The 17735-nt window shown below is 40.5% G+C and overlaps 1 protein-coding gene and 1 long non-coding RNA gene across 2 annotated transcripts in view; one reads left to right on the plus strand and one right to left on the minus strand.

The window, feature by feature from the left end:
• The window catches only part of LOC121580736, an 18018-nt gene extending 8196 nt beyond the window's left edge, over positions 1–9822 (plus strand). The window contains exons 5-6 of the long non-coding RNA XR_006661722.1: positions 7763–7858; positions 8775–9822. This is a non-coding gene — a long non-coding RNA (uncharacterized LOC121580736). The remainder of the gene's footprint in view (positions 1–7762; positions 7859–8774) is intronic.
• Positions 9823–13378: 3556 nt separating this feature from the next.
• Positions 13379–17333, minus strand: LOC121580734 (zinc finger protein Gfi-1-like). The gene is made up of 7 exons (XM_041895750.1): positions 17287–17333; positions 15772–15965; positions 15328–15528; positions 14689–15095; positions 14432–14569; positions 14090–14255; positions 13379–13707 (listed from the first exon to the last, which is right to left on the minus strand). The coding sequence occupies exons 2-7, from the start codon at positions 15881–15883 to the stop codon at positions 13529–13531; spliced, it is 1203 nt and encodes a 400-aa protein (XP_041751684.1). The 5' UTR covers positions 15884–15965; positions 17287–17333; the 3' UTR covers positions 13379–13528.
• Positions 17334–17735: the final 402 nt, after the last annotated feature.

Below are 17735 nucleotides of genomic sequence, written 5' to 3' on the forward strand. Positions count from 1 at the left end.
CAGGCAGGGAAGGGCTTGAGCCTAGCAGGGGCTGTGTGGGACAGATCCGTGCTGCTCCCGTCTGTGTACACACAGACGCCTCTCTGCTTTATCTCCTCCACCTGATTACCCAACCCTCTCCAGATCCGTGATGCAGAAGCCAGGGACGACACACACACACACACACACACAGGCCCTGGGAAACATTCCACTTGTTCCCTAACTGATCCACTGTGTACACCACCCCAGAGAGGAGACCAGGGCCATAACTTCAGCTCTGATTTATAGCTGTCAAAATAAATGGGGGATGACGCTTTCTTGAGCTGATATAACCTTATCTAAGCTACAGATGTTGTCATCATCCAATCCGATAGTTAGATAGTAAAGAACACGCCTTATTGAGTGAGGTGCTCAACAAATAATTGAAAGTTGTACCCGGCTGTTGGCTGCAGTATGGTTTCAACTAACTCAAAATGTCTCGTATTTAGTCAGGCTCATAATATTATTATAAGAAATTATAAAGGAATCTTTTATGACAAGTCTTACATTGCGTTATAAGCGCATCATAAAGCATGCATACCTATCCGAAGTGTTATCCAATTATTTTTTACTTACTAACAATATATCTGCAGGCCCATAGAACAGTACCAAGCCATTTGCATTTGAGTCAACTATCCATCTCCTGAATCATTTGGAGTTGAGGCCTATTTATCTACTGCATGGCAGCTGTGTAACTAGTAGGACCTCTGTTGTGGTTAGGTGAATCAGGTAAATAATGGATGGGCCTCATGCAACCGTAGACCCAGATAGCCGCTTCGCTCCGGGAGACACACTGGGCTCCCGTCGCTGAAGGCTACATCTCGTATCCCTAAAACATACAGCTCTAGAAAAAATTAAGAGACCACTGCAATTTTTTCTTAAATCAGCATCTCTACATGAATGACAGCCATTCCATTCCAGTGTCTGTTGAATTCCAACACAGGCACACCCCATTCTACTGAATTAGGAACTGATTAGGTGATCACATGAACCAAATCTTATTTAATAAGGAAAAGTATAAAGACCACTGCTGTGGTCATCACTATCCTCTTGCAATAGGACCAGCTGGATGGCAAAAACAGTGCTAATAGTACCTCAAAAGTAATTTTAATCAAAAAATAACTATTGACCATGCCAAAAGAGTTGAAAAGGAAAGTTTTGAGGAAAATAAGGGTTCAATTCTGGCTTTACTGGCAGAGGGATACAGTGAGCGTCAGGTTGCTTCCATCCTTAAAATTTCAAAGACGGCGGTTCATGTGGTCCTCTGTGGCTCAGCTGGTAGAGCACGGCGCTTGTAATGCCAGGGTAGTGGGTTCGATCCCCGGGACCACCCATACACAAAAATGTATGCACGCATGACTGTAAGTCGCTTTGGATAAAAGCGTCTGCTAAATGGCATATTATAAGAACAAGGTCAAGCAGCAGACATTGGGGACAACAAAGCTACAGACCGGCATAGGGCAAAAACGACTCTCTACTGACCGGGATGACCGCCAACTCATTCGAATGTCACTCAACAACCGTAGGATGACATCAAGTGACCTACAAAAATAATGGCAAACGGCAGCTGGGGTGAAGTGCACGGCGAGGACGGTTCAAAACAGGCTCCTAGGGGCAGGGCTGAAGTCGTGCAAAGCTAGAAAAAAGCCCTTCATCAATGAGAAGCAAAGAAGAGCCAGGCTGAGGTTTGCAATTTATAGGTGGGTGTTTGGGCCGTAGAGGACTGGAGTAAGGTCATCTTCTCTGAGTCCAATTTTCAGCTTTGCCCAACACCTGGTCATCTAATGGTTAGACGGAGACCTGGAGAGGCCTAGAAGCCACAGTGTCTCGCACCCACTGTGAAATTTGGTGGAGGATCAGTGATGATCTGGGGGTGCTTCAGCAATGCTGGAATCGGGCAGATTTGTCTTTGTGAAGGACGCATGAATCAAGCCACGTACAAGGTTGTCCTGGAAAGGAAAAGAAAAAAACTTGCTTCCTTTTGCTCTGACATTGTTCCCCAACTCTGAGGATTGGTTTTTCCAGCAGGACAATGCGCCATGCCACACAGCCAGGTCAATCAAGGTGTGGATGGAGGACCACCAGATCAAGACCCTGTCATGGCCAGCCCAATCTCCAGACCTGAACCCCATTGAAAACTTCTGGAATGTGATCAAGAGGAAGATGGATGGTCACAAGCCATCAAACAAAGCCGAGCTGCTTGAATTTTTGCGCCAGGAGTGGCATAAAGTCAACTAACATCAATGTGAAAGACTGGTGGAGAGCATGCCAAGACGCATAAAAGCTGTGATTTGAAAATCAGGGTTATTCCACCAAATATTGATTTCTGAACTCTTCCTTAGTTAAAACATTAGTGTTGTTTCAAAATGAACATTAACTTATTTTCTTTGCATTATTCGAGGTCTGACAAAACTGCATCTTTTTTTGTTATTTTGACCAGTTGTCATTTTCTGCAAATAAATGCTCTAAATGACAACATTTTTATTTGGAATTTGGGAGAAATGTAGTCAGTAGTTTATAGAATAAAACAAAAACGTATATTTTTGCAGTGGTCTCTTAATTTTTTCCAGAGCTGTATTTACCAGGCCTCTGGTTAGCCTATTTCCGAGCTACTTTTCCCGTCACCGAAGGCAAATCAATAACCCGGAATGCGTTACCAGTCGCTACGGGCTATACAATGTGTGAAAAGAAACGCCAACTTCCACAGAGTTCACCGAATTCACTCCATATTGTTTTTTTTAACCTTTTATTTAACTAGGCAAGTCAGTTAAGAACAAGTTCTTATTTACAATGACGGCCAAACCCGGACGACGCTGGGTCAATTGTGCGCCGCCCTATGGGACTCCGGATCACGGCCGGATTGTGATACAGCCTGGAATCGAAGCAGGGTCTGTAGTGACGTGTCTAGCACTGAGATGCAGTGCCTTAGACCGCTGCGCCACTCGGGAGCCCACACGAAAGTTACGCTGCCATCTGGGATCGCGTGGTAATCTCGTGTGGCAACTACTACAGAGTATGAGGACTAGGGAGTGATCTTGGGAAATGTTGGATTTAAACGTTTATTTTTTGCCGTAGTTCACACATTTTATAACCCCTAGCGACTGGTAAAGCATTCCAGATTATAGGCATGCCTTCGGTGAGGGGAAAAGTTTCTCGGAAATAAGTCAACCAGAGGGCTGGTAAATAGGTTTTAGCGATAGGAGATGTATTCTTCAGCGACGGCAGCACAGTGAGCGAAGCGGAGTTCAAAATAAAGTGTTCCCTTAAACACACAGCTTTGTAGACCTTACAAACATGTGCATTGCGCTGCTGAGGAGATCTCTGAAACTGGTCAGCAATTAGTCATATTGCCATCTAGAAGTCATATACTTGTTTACTATACAGTGAGGGAAAAAAGTATTTGATCCCCTGCAGGTTTTGTACGTTTGCCCACTGACAAAGACATGATCAGTCTATAATTTTAATGGTAGGTTTATTTGAACAGTGAGAGACAGAATAACAACAACAAAAATCCAGAAAAACACATGTCAAAAATGTTATAAATTGAATGCATTTTAATGAGGGGAAATAAGTATTTGACCCCTCTGCAAAACATGACTTAGTACTTGGTGGCTAAACCCTTGTTAGCAATCACAGAGGTCAGATGTTTCTTGTAGTTGGCCACCAGGTTTGCACACATCTCAGGAGGAATTTTGTCCCACTCCTCTTTGCAGATCTTCTCCAAGTCATTAAGGTTTTGAGGCTGAGGTTTTGAGGCTGACGTTTGGCAACTCGAACCTTCAGCTCCCTCCACAGATTTTCTATGGGATTAAGGTCTGGAGACTGGCTAGGCCACTCCAGGACCTTAATGTGCTTCTTCTTGAGCCACTCCTTTGTTGCCTTGGCCGTGTGTTTTGGGTCATTGTCATGCTGGAATACCCATCCACGACCCATTTTCAATGCCCTGGCTGAGGGAAGGAGGTTCTCACCCAAGATTTGACGGTACATGGCCCCGTCCATCGTCCCTTTGATGCGGTGAAGTTGTCCTGTCCCCTTAGCAGAAAAACATCCCCAAAGCATAATGTTTCCACCTCCGTGTTTGACGGTGGGGATGGTGTTCTTGGGGTCATAGGCAATATTCCTCCTCCTCCAAACACGGCGAGTTGAGTTGATGCCAAAGAGCTCGATTTTGGTCTCATCTGACCACAACACTTTCACCCAGTTCTCCTCTGAATCATTCAGATGTTCATTGGCAAACTTCAGAAGGCCCTGTATATGTGCTTTCTTGAGCAGGGGGACCTTGCGGGCGCTGCAGGATTTCAGTCCTTCATGGCGTTACTTTTATACTATCCCAGGTATTCCTTAAAGAGGTAGGGTTTCAAGTGTCTCCGGGAGGTGGTCAGTGACTCCGCTGTCCTGGCGTCGTGAGGGAGCTTGTTCCACCATTGGGGTGCCAGAGCAGCGAACAGTTTTGACTGGGCTGAGCGGGAACTGTGCTTCCGCAGAGGTAGGGGGACCAGCAGGCCAGAATCCAGAGGGGTATCCTACGAAGCAGTTTAGGCTTTTCTAAAGCTAATCAGCTTCAGTTAGCTTCACATTTCAGCTCAGGCTTCATCCTTACTATGACGGTGGATATTGCTCGTCCGCCTGCTGCTAACTCTTATCAGGCTTGTTACTGCGCGTGCGTGTAGCACATGGCTAGTGGAACGCCGAACTCTTCATTGTGACAATACTGAAACATCAATATATGGGCGAGTCAGTGCCACATTTTCATTTGCGCTAAAATCAAAATGAAAGAACCCTTATCTTGCAATTTCACCAGGCTATGGCGTGAAATAGGCTTTTCGAAGTGCCGTCTGTATTTTATTATTGTTAATGCCGACTTTGCTTTGGTGTGCTTATCAATGCACAACTACAAGCCCCCTTTTTCCCCACTCCGGTCGATAAAATAATTGCATATAGTCATACAAAAGTGTTACTGTGCGTTAAGTTTAAAGTGCTTTCTGTCATTACTAAATGGGTAATGTGATTTATTTTAACATTACAATTTTTTTAATTAACATTTGAATAAAATATTTAATCAGTTGTCTTCCTCAAATGAAGGAGCGAATCTGATTTCATTGGTCCTCAACTCGTGGCTCAGTCATTTCATTCCGAGTAAGTGGCATTAGCGGTGAGTTGCTCTTCCCCGGACCAGGTTAGTTCTGATGGATTCGTTGCCATAGAAATGTACCAGGCTAAAAGGTGGGCCACATTCGAATGACCGGTTATCCCGAGTTGAACTCAGTTGACCAAAGTTACCTTGCTAACTCCTCAAACCTGCTTTTGTAGGATAACCTTCTGGCCTTAGTTTTTCCTGACCATGTTGCACTGTAATCCCAAACAGTTGTACTAGCTCATAAGTAATAAGGTCATAACAGTCAAATGTCGTTATGCAGTTGACCAAACTATAAAGTGTTGAGCTCTGTTGAGATTTATGCCACTTTAATTGAAGAGGGCTCAATATTTTATAGGTAATTTGTGTGGAACGCTCAAAAAAGTTTAGGTAGTGTCATGACGTTATCGACGTCATGACGTTCTGGTGGGTGGGTCATCTCTCCCTCAGGAAAGCTGAGTCAGCCATCTTGAATTTGCCTTGATGCGGGGATGTGGAACACAGTTTAATTTGTTTTAATTTGTTTGCAATGCGCACTTTTATGCTGCCCGCTTGAAACCACCACCACCTCCGTTTTTATCATTAGTCTTATTGCCTTCGTTTTCTTAAGCGCCATCTTATCATCACCTCTGATTTGGTAAGTAACTCTAATGTTGTTGTTTTTTCAAATTTAATTTCGATAGTCTTAAATGTGGAACTGGGAATACATTTGTACAATGTGCACAGTGAATATTTGTTGTAAATAGTTTAAAAATCCAAGTAATTGTAACTTTAGAAGTTGTTAAATATGTGACAAATACGTTACGTTACTTCATCTTACAACGGTGTAACGTTATCAGCAGGTCTCCTGGATGAACTACATTTCCCATAATGAATGTTTGCCCGGGACATTGACGGTGGAGGAAGGTCCATGAGTTTTCGCTGTTCGCGGTAATGCAAGTGCGTACTGTGAGTATACTTATTTCAATAAGTGTCTGCCTTACACAGTAAATATTATACGTTATCGAGCTGTGTGTACGTGTGTGCTAGCGTGAAACGAACAATGCTAAACAACATAATGTGAGTGTGTTATCATGATGCTAACCAGGCCTGTGTTTGTATTTCTTCCTAGGCTCAAGTGTGTGGTTGTGAGATCATCTCGAAATCCTTTTAACAGTTCAGGTAGGATGTATTATGAAATAGTGTTACTAATGTAATACATTGCTAAAACCAAGTATAGAGTGTATTTGTTATAATTCATTGGTATTAGATTTAAAAGGTGATCGAATAGCTCCTGATTTGTAATGTCATTAATGCATTTCTTTTTGAAGCAATGTTTAAAAATGTTTTACAAGTGAATAGGTTGGTTTACTTTTAAGTTTAAATTTCCCACGTATCTCGTTAAAGTTTTGACCAATGAGCTAACTTGTTAAGTTGTGGCCAATGGGAGAGTGGACTGGTTGCCGGGAAAGAAAAGGGAGGGAAAAGTTGAAAGAAGGGAGAGGAGAGACGTTAGTGGGGTTGGTGAAGGAAAAACGACCAAAGGAAACGATAAAGAGAGAACAAAACCATACCTACAGAGTTTTTTTAAGGGAAATCCTGATTTTATTTCTATAAGAGAGTGTTTATTATTTAGTTAAGAAAGACCAAGTGGAGACTGAAGCTGCCGTCGAATTGTGGAGACATTCGACATCCTAGAGGTTAGCCTAGCATCGTGCAAGACTTGGAGAGAATTGCTTGTGACGATCAGTTCGGGTTTCCAACGGATGTCTGTTGCTGCTACCGAGTACTGGCTGCATTGATAGCTGTGGATCTTGTGAGGACACCTGCACGGAACTACTATATTTTGCTGAGGCATTATCTACAAGTAGTGAGTAACTACAAATGTGGGGTGGACTTCGGGACTTTATGTATGTCGTAATTTTTTTTATGAGCTCCAACGCGCGCCCAGGGTTTAATAAGCAAGCTTGCAAATAATTTGGACATGGGGTTGTGGAAAAATCATTGGGGTTTATAATTTGTATTTCTTTTGATGTGATACATTGAACATTTGATTAATATAGATCTTGAACCTTATGTCTGTTGTATTGGTGGAGTCATTTACTGTTTCAGTTTCATTTAATGCATGGGAAAGCATATCCTTATAACAATAACCAAGTCTATAATCATTCTATCTGAAGTTAATACCCTATTTGTCATTCACCCTAGCAAGTTTACAATAGTGATTCTTATTGGAGATGTCCTTCTCACCTAATATCCCATGCTGTTCAGATATTCTAAATAAGGTAATATCGTGAGAGTCAAATTCGAGCCTGGTGAGAGGATTACACTAATAATTGGTTTTATTTTGTGTTTCCACAGTCATTCTTTTGCTATTTCTCTAAATGTTTTTATCTCAACTGTGGGGTCAACAGTTGATCACTTGAACCCTTTATTAATACTTTGTTAAATACAAAGAACAACAACAGAAATAGCAGATCTATAAGCACACAACTTTGATGCTTTGCTTGTTAATAACTAACTTGCTTATCTTTTAACATTTTCATTTTTACTATAATTACGGTAGTGTACAATGAATGTTTTTGATATTTGTGTAATTGTTATTGTAATGGATATTTTTTGTCCATGTAGGAACAACGTGATGTAAATATGAGACGGGCCCTCGTCCTTCGTGCACTTCCTGTGTACCTGCGTGAAGATGCCTCCAAGTTTTTCAGGACCTGTAATGTAAGTGTACTGGCCTCACTATCAATCCCTTTGCTTAGCTATTCAGTCAGCTTAAACATGACATCACTCAAAGAACTCTAGGAGAACCAGAGGGGCATTCCAGAAAGCAGGTTATGTGAAAACCATCAGTATAGCCAATTGTATTTTTTCCAACAACGTAATTTCAAAGTCCGTGTTTCTAGTTTGTCGCCGCATTGAGTATGAGATAAAATGTTTTTATATTTCATTTTCAGCCGATTTAAATAAAACAAAATAGCCTAATATAAAACATTGAACAACATTCAACCACTTCCTTAAAGGCTAATATAAAATAAAGTGATGTTAAATTCAAAATGAAAAGACGACTGCATCTGAAACTCTGTCAGTGATTTATATAACAGCCGCAGCCAGAAAATGTCTGCTTCCTGTTTTCTCCCGTTGCCATGGTGAATAACCGTATCGGAGCTCCATTGATGATGGCTTTTTACTAGTCGTCAGGCACAAGCTCAACTCCGAGTTAACGTACTCTGAGTCAACTTACCTAACTCAGATCAGCTGTTCTGTAACTGAAAACTCAGTTTCACTTCACAGGGTAAGTCAACTCTGAGTTCAGGGTTAGGCTCAGTTTGTTGAACCTCCTTTCTGGAATAGCCCCCAGGACCTGTTTATGAAGTTTCCTTGAGTTGTTATTCTGCAAACTGACATGTAGAAATTACATAAATGAAAAGGTAAGTATAAAGAATTCCACTAAACAAAAAGTATGCTTACAGGTAGGTGTGAAACTAACATAAAATAATAAGCATGTGTAAAGAAAATAGTTTAAACATGTAGCTTAGTTGCAGTCTAAGTGCAAAGTGACCGTAATGTCTAGACATCATTAGCATGATTTGTATCCTTGAGGGGCTGAACTCATTTTTGTATTATTTGTGTTTTATAGTCAGCAGATGGTCCAGACCTCACTGACACTCCGGTGGCTCTCCTGACAGTTGTCACTGATGATACTACTGATGCGGCCCTCTTCAGCCCTGAGAGCATCTGTATTGTCGTGGAAGATGAAATACTTGTGAGTGGTCCCACACACCTGGCTGACTCATTTCTCCTGCTCTTTGGGTATGTCTATGCACTAGACCTACAGTACCCAAAGAATCTTGAGCTTACATTCACATTTATCCAAAAAGTTGTGATGTGTCTTGAGGACAACAAACCACTGAAAGAGCGTCTACTGACACTGAAGAATGATTTGTTCAATGAGTGAATCACTCAGAATGGACTATTTGTTGAGCTGAGTATTGAGGATGTTTGTTTTTTTCCCTCTTTACAAATGTAATAATTTGCCTCTTCTACCTCATGTTTAATATGTTACACTGTTTGCCTCTTCTACCTCAGATTTAATACATTGATTGTTAATAGATAAATATCACAACATTGAAGTATTGCCAAGCCCAAGTTTTTGTACTGTACTTGTGGGAAACGACTGTTGAATTCATGCACTATACATGTTTAATGTTGTGTGACCTAATGCTTACCTTGATGTTGCCAGTTGAAGTACGGCACAGTAGAAACCAGTACTTTTATTTGAATGTTTTATTTTTAAAAAAAGTGAGTTGCAGCCTTCAAGGTACAGTAAGTGCCAAAACGTTTTAAATGGCTCCACATTCTAATAGTTGTCATTGCTGTTGAGGATGGATTATAATTAGAATCTTATTGAATTTTTATCATGAAGCTTTTGTGAGTTTTTATCATAATGTTTACTGAATAATGTGATATGGAGACCCAAAATACTGAATCTACCCTCTGTAGCAATGACCACTATCAGAATATGGAACTATTAACACTTAATGTACTTTAAAACACATTTTGTTTTTATGGAGTCATTTCCTTTTTTGTTTTAATTTATGACAAGCACTTTGTTTTGACTGAGCTCCTTTTGATTCGTGCCTTTTTAAAAGCACATTGTGTTGAATAAAAAAAAAGTTAAATTGTCACTGTGGTGTCACTTTCATGTTTTCTAACATTATTCGCTGATTATAATTGTGTAATGGACCGACATCAGTATTTCAGTTTAGAATTAATTTTGATTGCATGTCCCACATTATGAGTTGAAGAATATTGAAAATTTTGAGTGTATTTCACACATTATATGAGTTGAAGAATATTTAATATTTTGAGTGTATTTCCCACATTTATGAGTTGAAGAATATTGAAAATGTTGAGTATATTTCCCACATTATATGAGTTGAAAAATATTGAAAGTTTTGAGTGAATTACTCCCTAATTATAAGTTGAGGAATATCAATATTTATAAAATAACATTGAGATAATTTAAGGCAACTGTAAATGTAATTTTTATTTTATGTAAACTTAAAACATTTAAAAACATCACTAAAATATTTTTGTGTAATCTGTTACAAAATAATTTTTGAGTTATGTGAACTTATTAGGGTTTACAGTGTGTGTTTGCGTGTTGCAGGTTATCAGAGGTGTCCCCGGTGGTACGGGAGGCCCTGGAGAGGCCGACCTCAGTCGAGTACCTCTCTATTCTGATGCAGGAGCTCCCACTTCAGGACCAGGACCTACAGAGCCTAGTCCAGCTACTCAAAACCATAGCCCTCTAGTCTCCTCTACTATATACAACTCTTTTTTTTCTACTGTTACAGACAAATCTTTACATTTTTCCTATCAGAACTGCAAAGGCTGAAGGTATAGCGCTTCTGATAGATACATCATTAATTGACTTTTATTTGAAATCAATAGTGGAGAACCTTGCCTTGGTTGTGCAGTTTGGTCACCTGCCCTCTCTCTGAAAACATTTCAATCTGATTTACGGTAATCTTTTTTGTATTACTTTGGTTTGGTTGCTTTTTCTGTTTTATTGAAACTACTATTGAGAATTTAAGAGAGAAATTACTATTTTCATCTCAGGATATGGACAGTGCTTGTTGTGGCTTTAGTGCTCTGAAATGAAGACTGAAATTTACATGAAGATTATGTAGATATACTGTATCATCGAATAGGCCTGTTATTACACAGGAATTGATGAACAGGTGCATAGTTTACACACATTCTGCCAACTTCATGGTGGAAATGTATAGTATTTTTATGCCCTTCCTAATGTTCAAACAAACACTGATATATAGTGAATCTGTTGATACTGTAAATGTCTAAATCAAATCTTAAAAGTTACAAGCCTCCAATGTTTAACCCCATGCTTCTATACAACCAAATAAATCACACTCAGGTTTTCCACTGTGTATAAAAATGTCATGTCTCCGACTATATTGCCATACTGGAAGAGGATGGTGCAATAAAAGTGTCGCTGTTTATCCCAACTTCCTTCACATGAAGTTTATGGTGTTATAATCTAATTTGTTCCAAGTGTGACAACAAAGCTGTGTCTGAAAATATTTGGTTTGGACCAGGTGGCTTGCGCGACTGGAATAATGTTGGATATTTATTTTATTTGATCGTCATTGTCTTTATGGATATTTTTTTATTCAAACATTTTAGGATGATACTGATATAACCTTAGTATATTATTTCTAAAGCATTTCGCTTGAAGACCATAAGTAACACGTTACTTTTTTGGGTGCGATTTTTCATTTTTTCTTTGTTCATTTCGAAATGTTTGGAATGGAAATATTGTACAGTGGAGTTGTGTCGAAATTATAAAAGCCTATAGGGTGAAGTCAGAAAGTGTGACATAATATAAACTGGGACAGCTTAATCCTGACGCATTTATTTATTGGTCTGACCAGACAAAATCTAAACTATTGTTATGCCACGTTCAAAACAACTTGGAACTCGGAAATCTCCGACTTCAGTGCGTTTAAAACAAGTGGGAACTCGGGAAAAAACGAGCTCTGACTGGGGGAAATCGTTTTGAAGGGTTATCCAACTCGGAATTCCAAGTCAGAAACTCTGGCATCTTTCTAGAGAGCTGAAGATCGCTGAAGTCTCGTTTTTTTCTGAGTTCCCAGTTGTCTTGAAAGCACCAACACTTATGCAACGTTCACTCGGAAATGTCACACTTGCTAACTGGTTGTAGTTAAACACGTGCCATGTTCAACTAGTTAGTACGTCGGAAATTTCTGAGTTTCCTAGTTCCGACTAGTTTAGTTTATTTGCACAAATAGAAAGACCATTTGTGACAGTAAAAAAAATGCCCCTGCAGAGAAACCAACCACATGATTAAAAAATCACATCACTTCGTTGGTGTGACATAGAGGTTGGCAGATGCCACGTTCAAAACAACTGGGTACTAGGAAGTGGGAAATCTCTGATTTCCGACTTCAGTGCGTTCACATCAACTGGGAACTCTTACAAGGGAAAATCGTTTTGAATTGTTATCCAAGTCGGGAACTCTGGCCTCTTTCTAGAACTCCGACCTGAAGATCACCTGACGTCATGATTTGACCTCGTTTTTTTCTGAGTTCCCAGTTATCTTGAAAGCACCAAGAGCAAGCTTCAAGTACTTAGGTTAGGCAGGGTTCTTGTAGTACTATATCCTTTTCATTTTTTCTTGTAGTATTGTTAGTAGTACTGACACTTTTTGCATTTTGGTCTATTGTAACCTCTTTCGACATCTATCCAACATATTAGCCCAACACATGACACATTTCTGAAATCCTCAGATGTTTCCTAATCACACAAAATTGAATTGTCATTGGATACAATTAGCACTATAATAATAGTGTCCCAGTTTATCTAACCTGCTGTCTACCAAATGCGAACTGAAAATAGGGTTTTGACTCAGTGTAAACAAATGTGTGTGCTGCCTTCTGTGTGTGTGTGCGTGATTACATTTTACATTTTAGTCATTTAGCAGACGCTCTGCCCTACTCCTATTCCCATTCCGAAGTCAACCTACTGTATCAATTCACTCACTTCGCTGCCCTACTCCTATTCCATTCCGAAGTCAACCTACTGTATCAATTCACTCACTTCGCTGCCCTACTCCTATTCCATTCCGAAGTCAACCTACTGTATCAATTCACTCACTTCGCTGACAACAATTAAATTCACTCACTTCACTGACTTCAATTCAATTCACTGGCAACAATTTTGGATGAAGGCCTATTATTATATTATATATATTTGAACATGTTTGGTTTAGATTGCTGCACTTATAAGCCTATCATTGTTTTACAAAAGACGGGGGAACATTGAAAATGTATATTCAGACAAAAGAGCGTAAACTCCCCTTTCCCCGCCATGGATTCTGTTATACACAGCAGATTATAAAGTGACCTTGTTGGATAATTAAAGGCGTTCATTAATTAAACAGGCATTAATATTAAAATGTTCAGATAAATAGCCTACTAAGCTATACCATTTATCTAGCCGGTTTCTTATAGAGACGAAAACAAGTAGGCTAGGCTAAAACGAATAATGCACAAATACAATCCTTGGGGATCACAACCAAAACTTTTAAAACATGTATTTTTGTGTTGTGTGAAATGATATTCAGAATGTGGCCTGTAGCTAATGAAAATCTATAGGCCTATTCGATAAATAAATGTTTAATTTTCAAAACAATAATGAAATAATTAAAACCATTAGGCTGAAAGGGACATATTTAGGCTACATGTATTAAAATATAAAATTGACTTGTACAAGTTTTTCGATTTACTTCCATATTAATGATATTTTCTTCGCAATTCTCCAGCACAGTTTTTCGGTGTTGACACTTTTTCATTTCAATCCATGTTGTGTTTCCTTGTGCCTCCTCAGATCCACTTTCCTTTGGAATCCTTTGCCGCAGAGGTCGCAGCCGAACGGTTTGAAGCCTGTATGCTTGCGACTGTGCGTGATGAGGTTGGAGCTCTGACTGAAGGCCTTTCCGCATACCTGGCACTTGTGCGGCTTTTCACCTGATAATGTAAACAAGTTGCATTATGAAAGTGTCCATTTGAGCTCTCCATATTCAAGTACTGCAATTGTTCTTGTGCGTAATTATAAGTGTCCTTTTGAGCTCTCCATATCTGCTGTGATTGTTCTCGTGCCTAATTGTCTGACTCTTAGGAGCGTAATATGCTTACCCACTCGCCACCGACGTCAATTCAACGTCTATTCCACGTTGGTTCAACGTAATTTCATTGAAATGGAAACAACGTTGATTCAACCAGTGTGTGCCCAGTGGGAAAATTTACTTTTTGTTTGGTTGACACTCTTAAATAACAGGTGTTTGCAAAGTATTTTATAATCTTTTAAAATCATTAACTTATCTTTTGTGGTTCGTGCGTGATCGCTCACCTGTATGGATAAAGGTGTGTTTCTTCATGTCGGACTTCTGATGGAATCTCTTCCCGCAGTACTGACAAGGGTAGGGCCGCGTGTCCGAGTGGATGAGCAAGTGCGTGGACAGCGTGGACGAGCGCTTGAAGCTTTTGTCACAGATTTTACAGTTGAAGCTCCTTTCCTGTGAACCAGGTAAGATGTGAGTGCATGTGACATGTGGCCGTCTGCACCTTTTTATTTAATCAGTTTCCTTTGTCATTTAAGCATGCATTACACATGGGATTGATTGCCAACAGGCATAGGAGAAAGTAGGCCTAAAGGTCCAAATATTAAGTGACTTGGGCATTTGGGCCTTACCTGGGAGTGAACGCCCTTGTGTTGTTCGAGGCTCACTGCGTGCCCAAACGTTTTCCCACACAATCCACAGGCAAAGGGTCGAGTTCCGCTGTGCGACCGACGAACGTGAACCTCTAACCCGTGCGGCGTCGAGAACACCTTTTAGAGAGGATGAAAGAGATATTATTATGTGTTAATAAGTGAAAATCACCTAATTGAAACCGAACAATTGTTTATCGTTGCCATACGTTGTGGTAAAGGAGTGTGGCTAGGCCCACCTTGCAACACTTGATGCACTTGTACGATCCGCTTGGTTCTAGACGGGAACAGATGAGATCGGATTTAGACTTGATTTCAGAGGCCTTGGTCTTCAGCTTGAGGTCCGAATATAACTGGTCGCCATCCCGCATTCTATAGGTAGGGAACACCGTAGACCCAAAGTCCCTGTAAAATCCAGTGTGCGGGCCCCGCTGTGCGTAAATTGGAGAGTTGGTGGCACCATCCTCGGATCCATAGAGGCCCATCTGTGTGTCAGGCTCCAGAGTTGTGGGGAGATTGTGTTGATACGTTCGCTGCACAAGGTGCCTGAGCTCGGAGCCAGAGTAGGTAGTCCATGGGTAAGGGTGGAATGGAATGGCGAAAGGGTGAGCATTGTCTGCTGACGGAGTGAAACATTGTTCCGAATCTGGAAAACATTCGGACCATGAGTCGTCACGTTTCCAAATACTGTTTACAAAAATAGCAAATAGTTATTAAATAATACACCCTTTAATATTCTGGTAGCCTATATTGGAGGATAACAAGTGCTAAAATATGAAAAGCAGAGGGACAGCCTCAAATAACCATGGTTGGAGATGCAGTGCGCATATGCGTAATGATGACCAAGATGGACATCACAACACACTATAAACACAAACCTGGTGATGCAGAAGGTGACGGAGGGCGCCAGTAGTCGTCATAGTCCGAGAAGCGGTCGCACACGCTGCCCTCACAGCTCAGCGGGTATATGGAGGAGAGGTCAGCCGTGTGCACCAGACGGGATTCGGGGGACAGCTTGCCGTGGTTAGGAGCATCCTGCGTGTCACAGTTCCCCTCAAACTCAACCTGCAGTTTGCTTTCTATAGCCATAGAAAAAGAGAGCAAAGACTAGCACTTAATTCAAGCTCATAATATACGTCACAGTTTGATATTGTATTTGTGAATTTTAAAGGTAAAGATAAAATATTCAACGAGAATTTAGAGAATTTCGAATCGTATCCATATCCAAACAAACTTGTGTGTGACGTGCGTAATGTATTACAATTAAGTCTAGGCCTAGGCCTTATATATATTGAGAGCAGCATCACATCAGATAGACATACCTGCGCATATATAGGCTAAGATAGTATCCATTCTAATGTAGTCATCATCCAGGTATCGGGGTTGGTGGTAGCTATGTGCCCGTTTACTCTTCACCAAAAATGACCTCGGCATGGTTACTCTCCGCTGTGTGACTGTCAAGATCCCTGGTCACTTGTGATGAAATCCTCTCCGTCCACACGGACCTATTTTATCTCTGGAAAGATTTGAATACCATTGGTTGACAGGTTCATCCAGCATAGGGATTTTTTGGCAGGAGATGAATCATGCGCATTGCCCAAAGGCACCTGCGCGTTCACCAGGTGTTGTGAGACAGGTGGCCAAAGGGACTACTGCCCTCCACGGTCCACGGAGTGTGTGATTGAATACCACAACTTATCATATTTCAAAAAGCTAATTAAGAGGCCATAGTAGTTGTTTCCTTTCATGACAGGTAATATTTGCATTGGTTCAGAATCAGATGACAGAATATAATTTATTACCGTGATTGATTTAAGTGGATGTGCAAAAATACATGATTTCTTTGATTATGATGTGGAATCTTTAGACTATTTGTCGATTTAAAGCCCTAACCCTCCCTTCCTTAATGGCCTATGCAACTAGGCCCATGTCAATGTAAACGGATCCTGCGGTACCTTCTCAGAGCTCACCCACCGCAACGATATCCCATTAATGACTTACGCACGGCACCGTGAGTCGCCCTCTCCATGCAACCGCCTGCAAGTGCGGACCTGAGGTATCCCTTACAGACCCGCGGTCATTTAACATGCTGGCTAATTCACCCGGATAGATCCAATAACTTCTTCCAAATTTATCATATCCAAATGCATAATGCCAAAGCATGTAGAGGCTATATTATGATATCAGTACCCACTGGGCACACGGGTTGAATCAAAGTTGTTTCCACGTAATTTCAATGAAATTACGTTGAACCAACGTGGAATAGACGTTGAATTGACGTCTGTGCCCAGTGGGTAGGCTCACCCTTGATTTAAAAAAAGTTGGAGTGAACTGAGATGTTGTCATTTAGCCTATTCCAGAAATCACTAAGCTTCAAATTAAATCATTGCGAGGATTTTCGTGTTCAAGGTTGGTGTTCAAGGTTGTCTGAAAGCAAAGTGATATCGATTTCTGGGCCGTGTGGGAAAGAACGTTGTTAGTTGCACCTGCAAGTATAACTTGAGATAAGCAAAGTTGGAACACATGCTCGATACTCATAGCCGAAATTGCTTACCCGTGCTTTATTTTTTTAACAGAGCTATTTGAGTAAGAACTAACACCTCCAACACATTGCAACTGTAAGTAATTGATAAATCACTTGACATCTGAAGCATTGCCTCCCCCCCCAAAAAAAGATTTCATTCTTTACCTTAAAACATTTGACACTCAATCACGCACACATAGACGCATTAACATTTAGTCTACATTATTAAAATTGTCAAGAAACAAAACTGTTTCAGTTACAATTTGTTTTATATATAGTAGTTGTTATTTCAGTCTAATGCATGGAGACCTACCTGTACACGGTGTCCACATGCCTAATAGGCGCAGCTTACAGTATCCCTCCTCTCTCATCTGAACACAGCGGCTGTGCCTTTAAATAGCCGACAACTTCCTGAATGTCAGATTTTTTTGCACAACTTTCAGTAAATAGACAGTGATTAGGCCTGATCGCTAATGACATAAAGAGCTATTCAAATCATTTGTAAGGCTATTTCAATTGTCCTACATTGTTTGACAATCAAGTCATATGAAATAACTTCAACCAATTGTATTTGATGTTATGACAAAGTTATAACTCCTCTTACATTACTAACACAACACCCAATGAATCATAATTTAAAAACTCCCACAGACAATTCATGTTCCAAGGCAGCTTTTTCATATCCCAATTTTACTCTGTTTGTCTATTTACAGCTCAAGGTGGGGCTGTGAGTTTGTAATGATGTTTCCAATATTAGACCTA

Source organism: Coregonus clupeaformis, chromosome 14, assembly GCF_020615455.1.
Source record: "Coregonus clupeaformis isolate EN_2021a chromosome 14, ASM2061545v1, whole genome shotgun sequence".
NCBI lineage: Eukaryota > Metazoa > Chordata > Actinopteri > Salmoniformes > Salmonidae > Coregonus > Coregonus clupeaformis.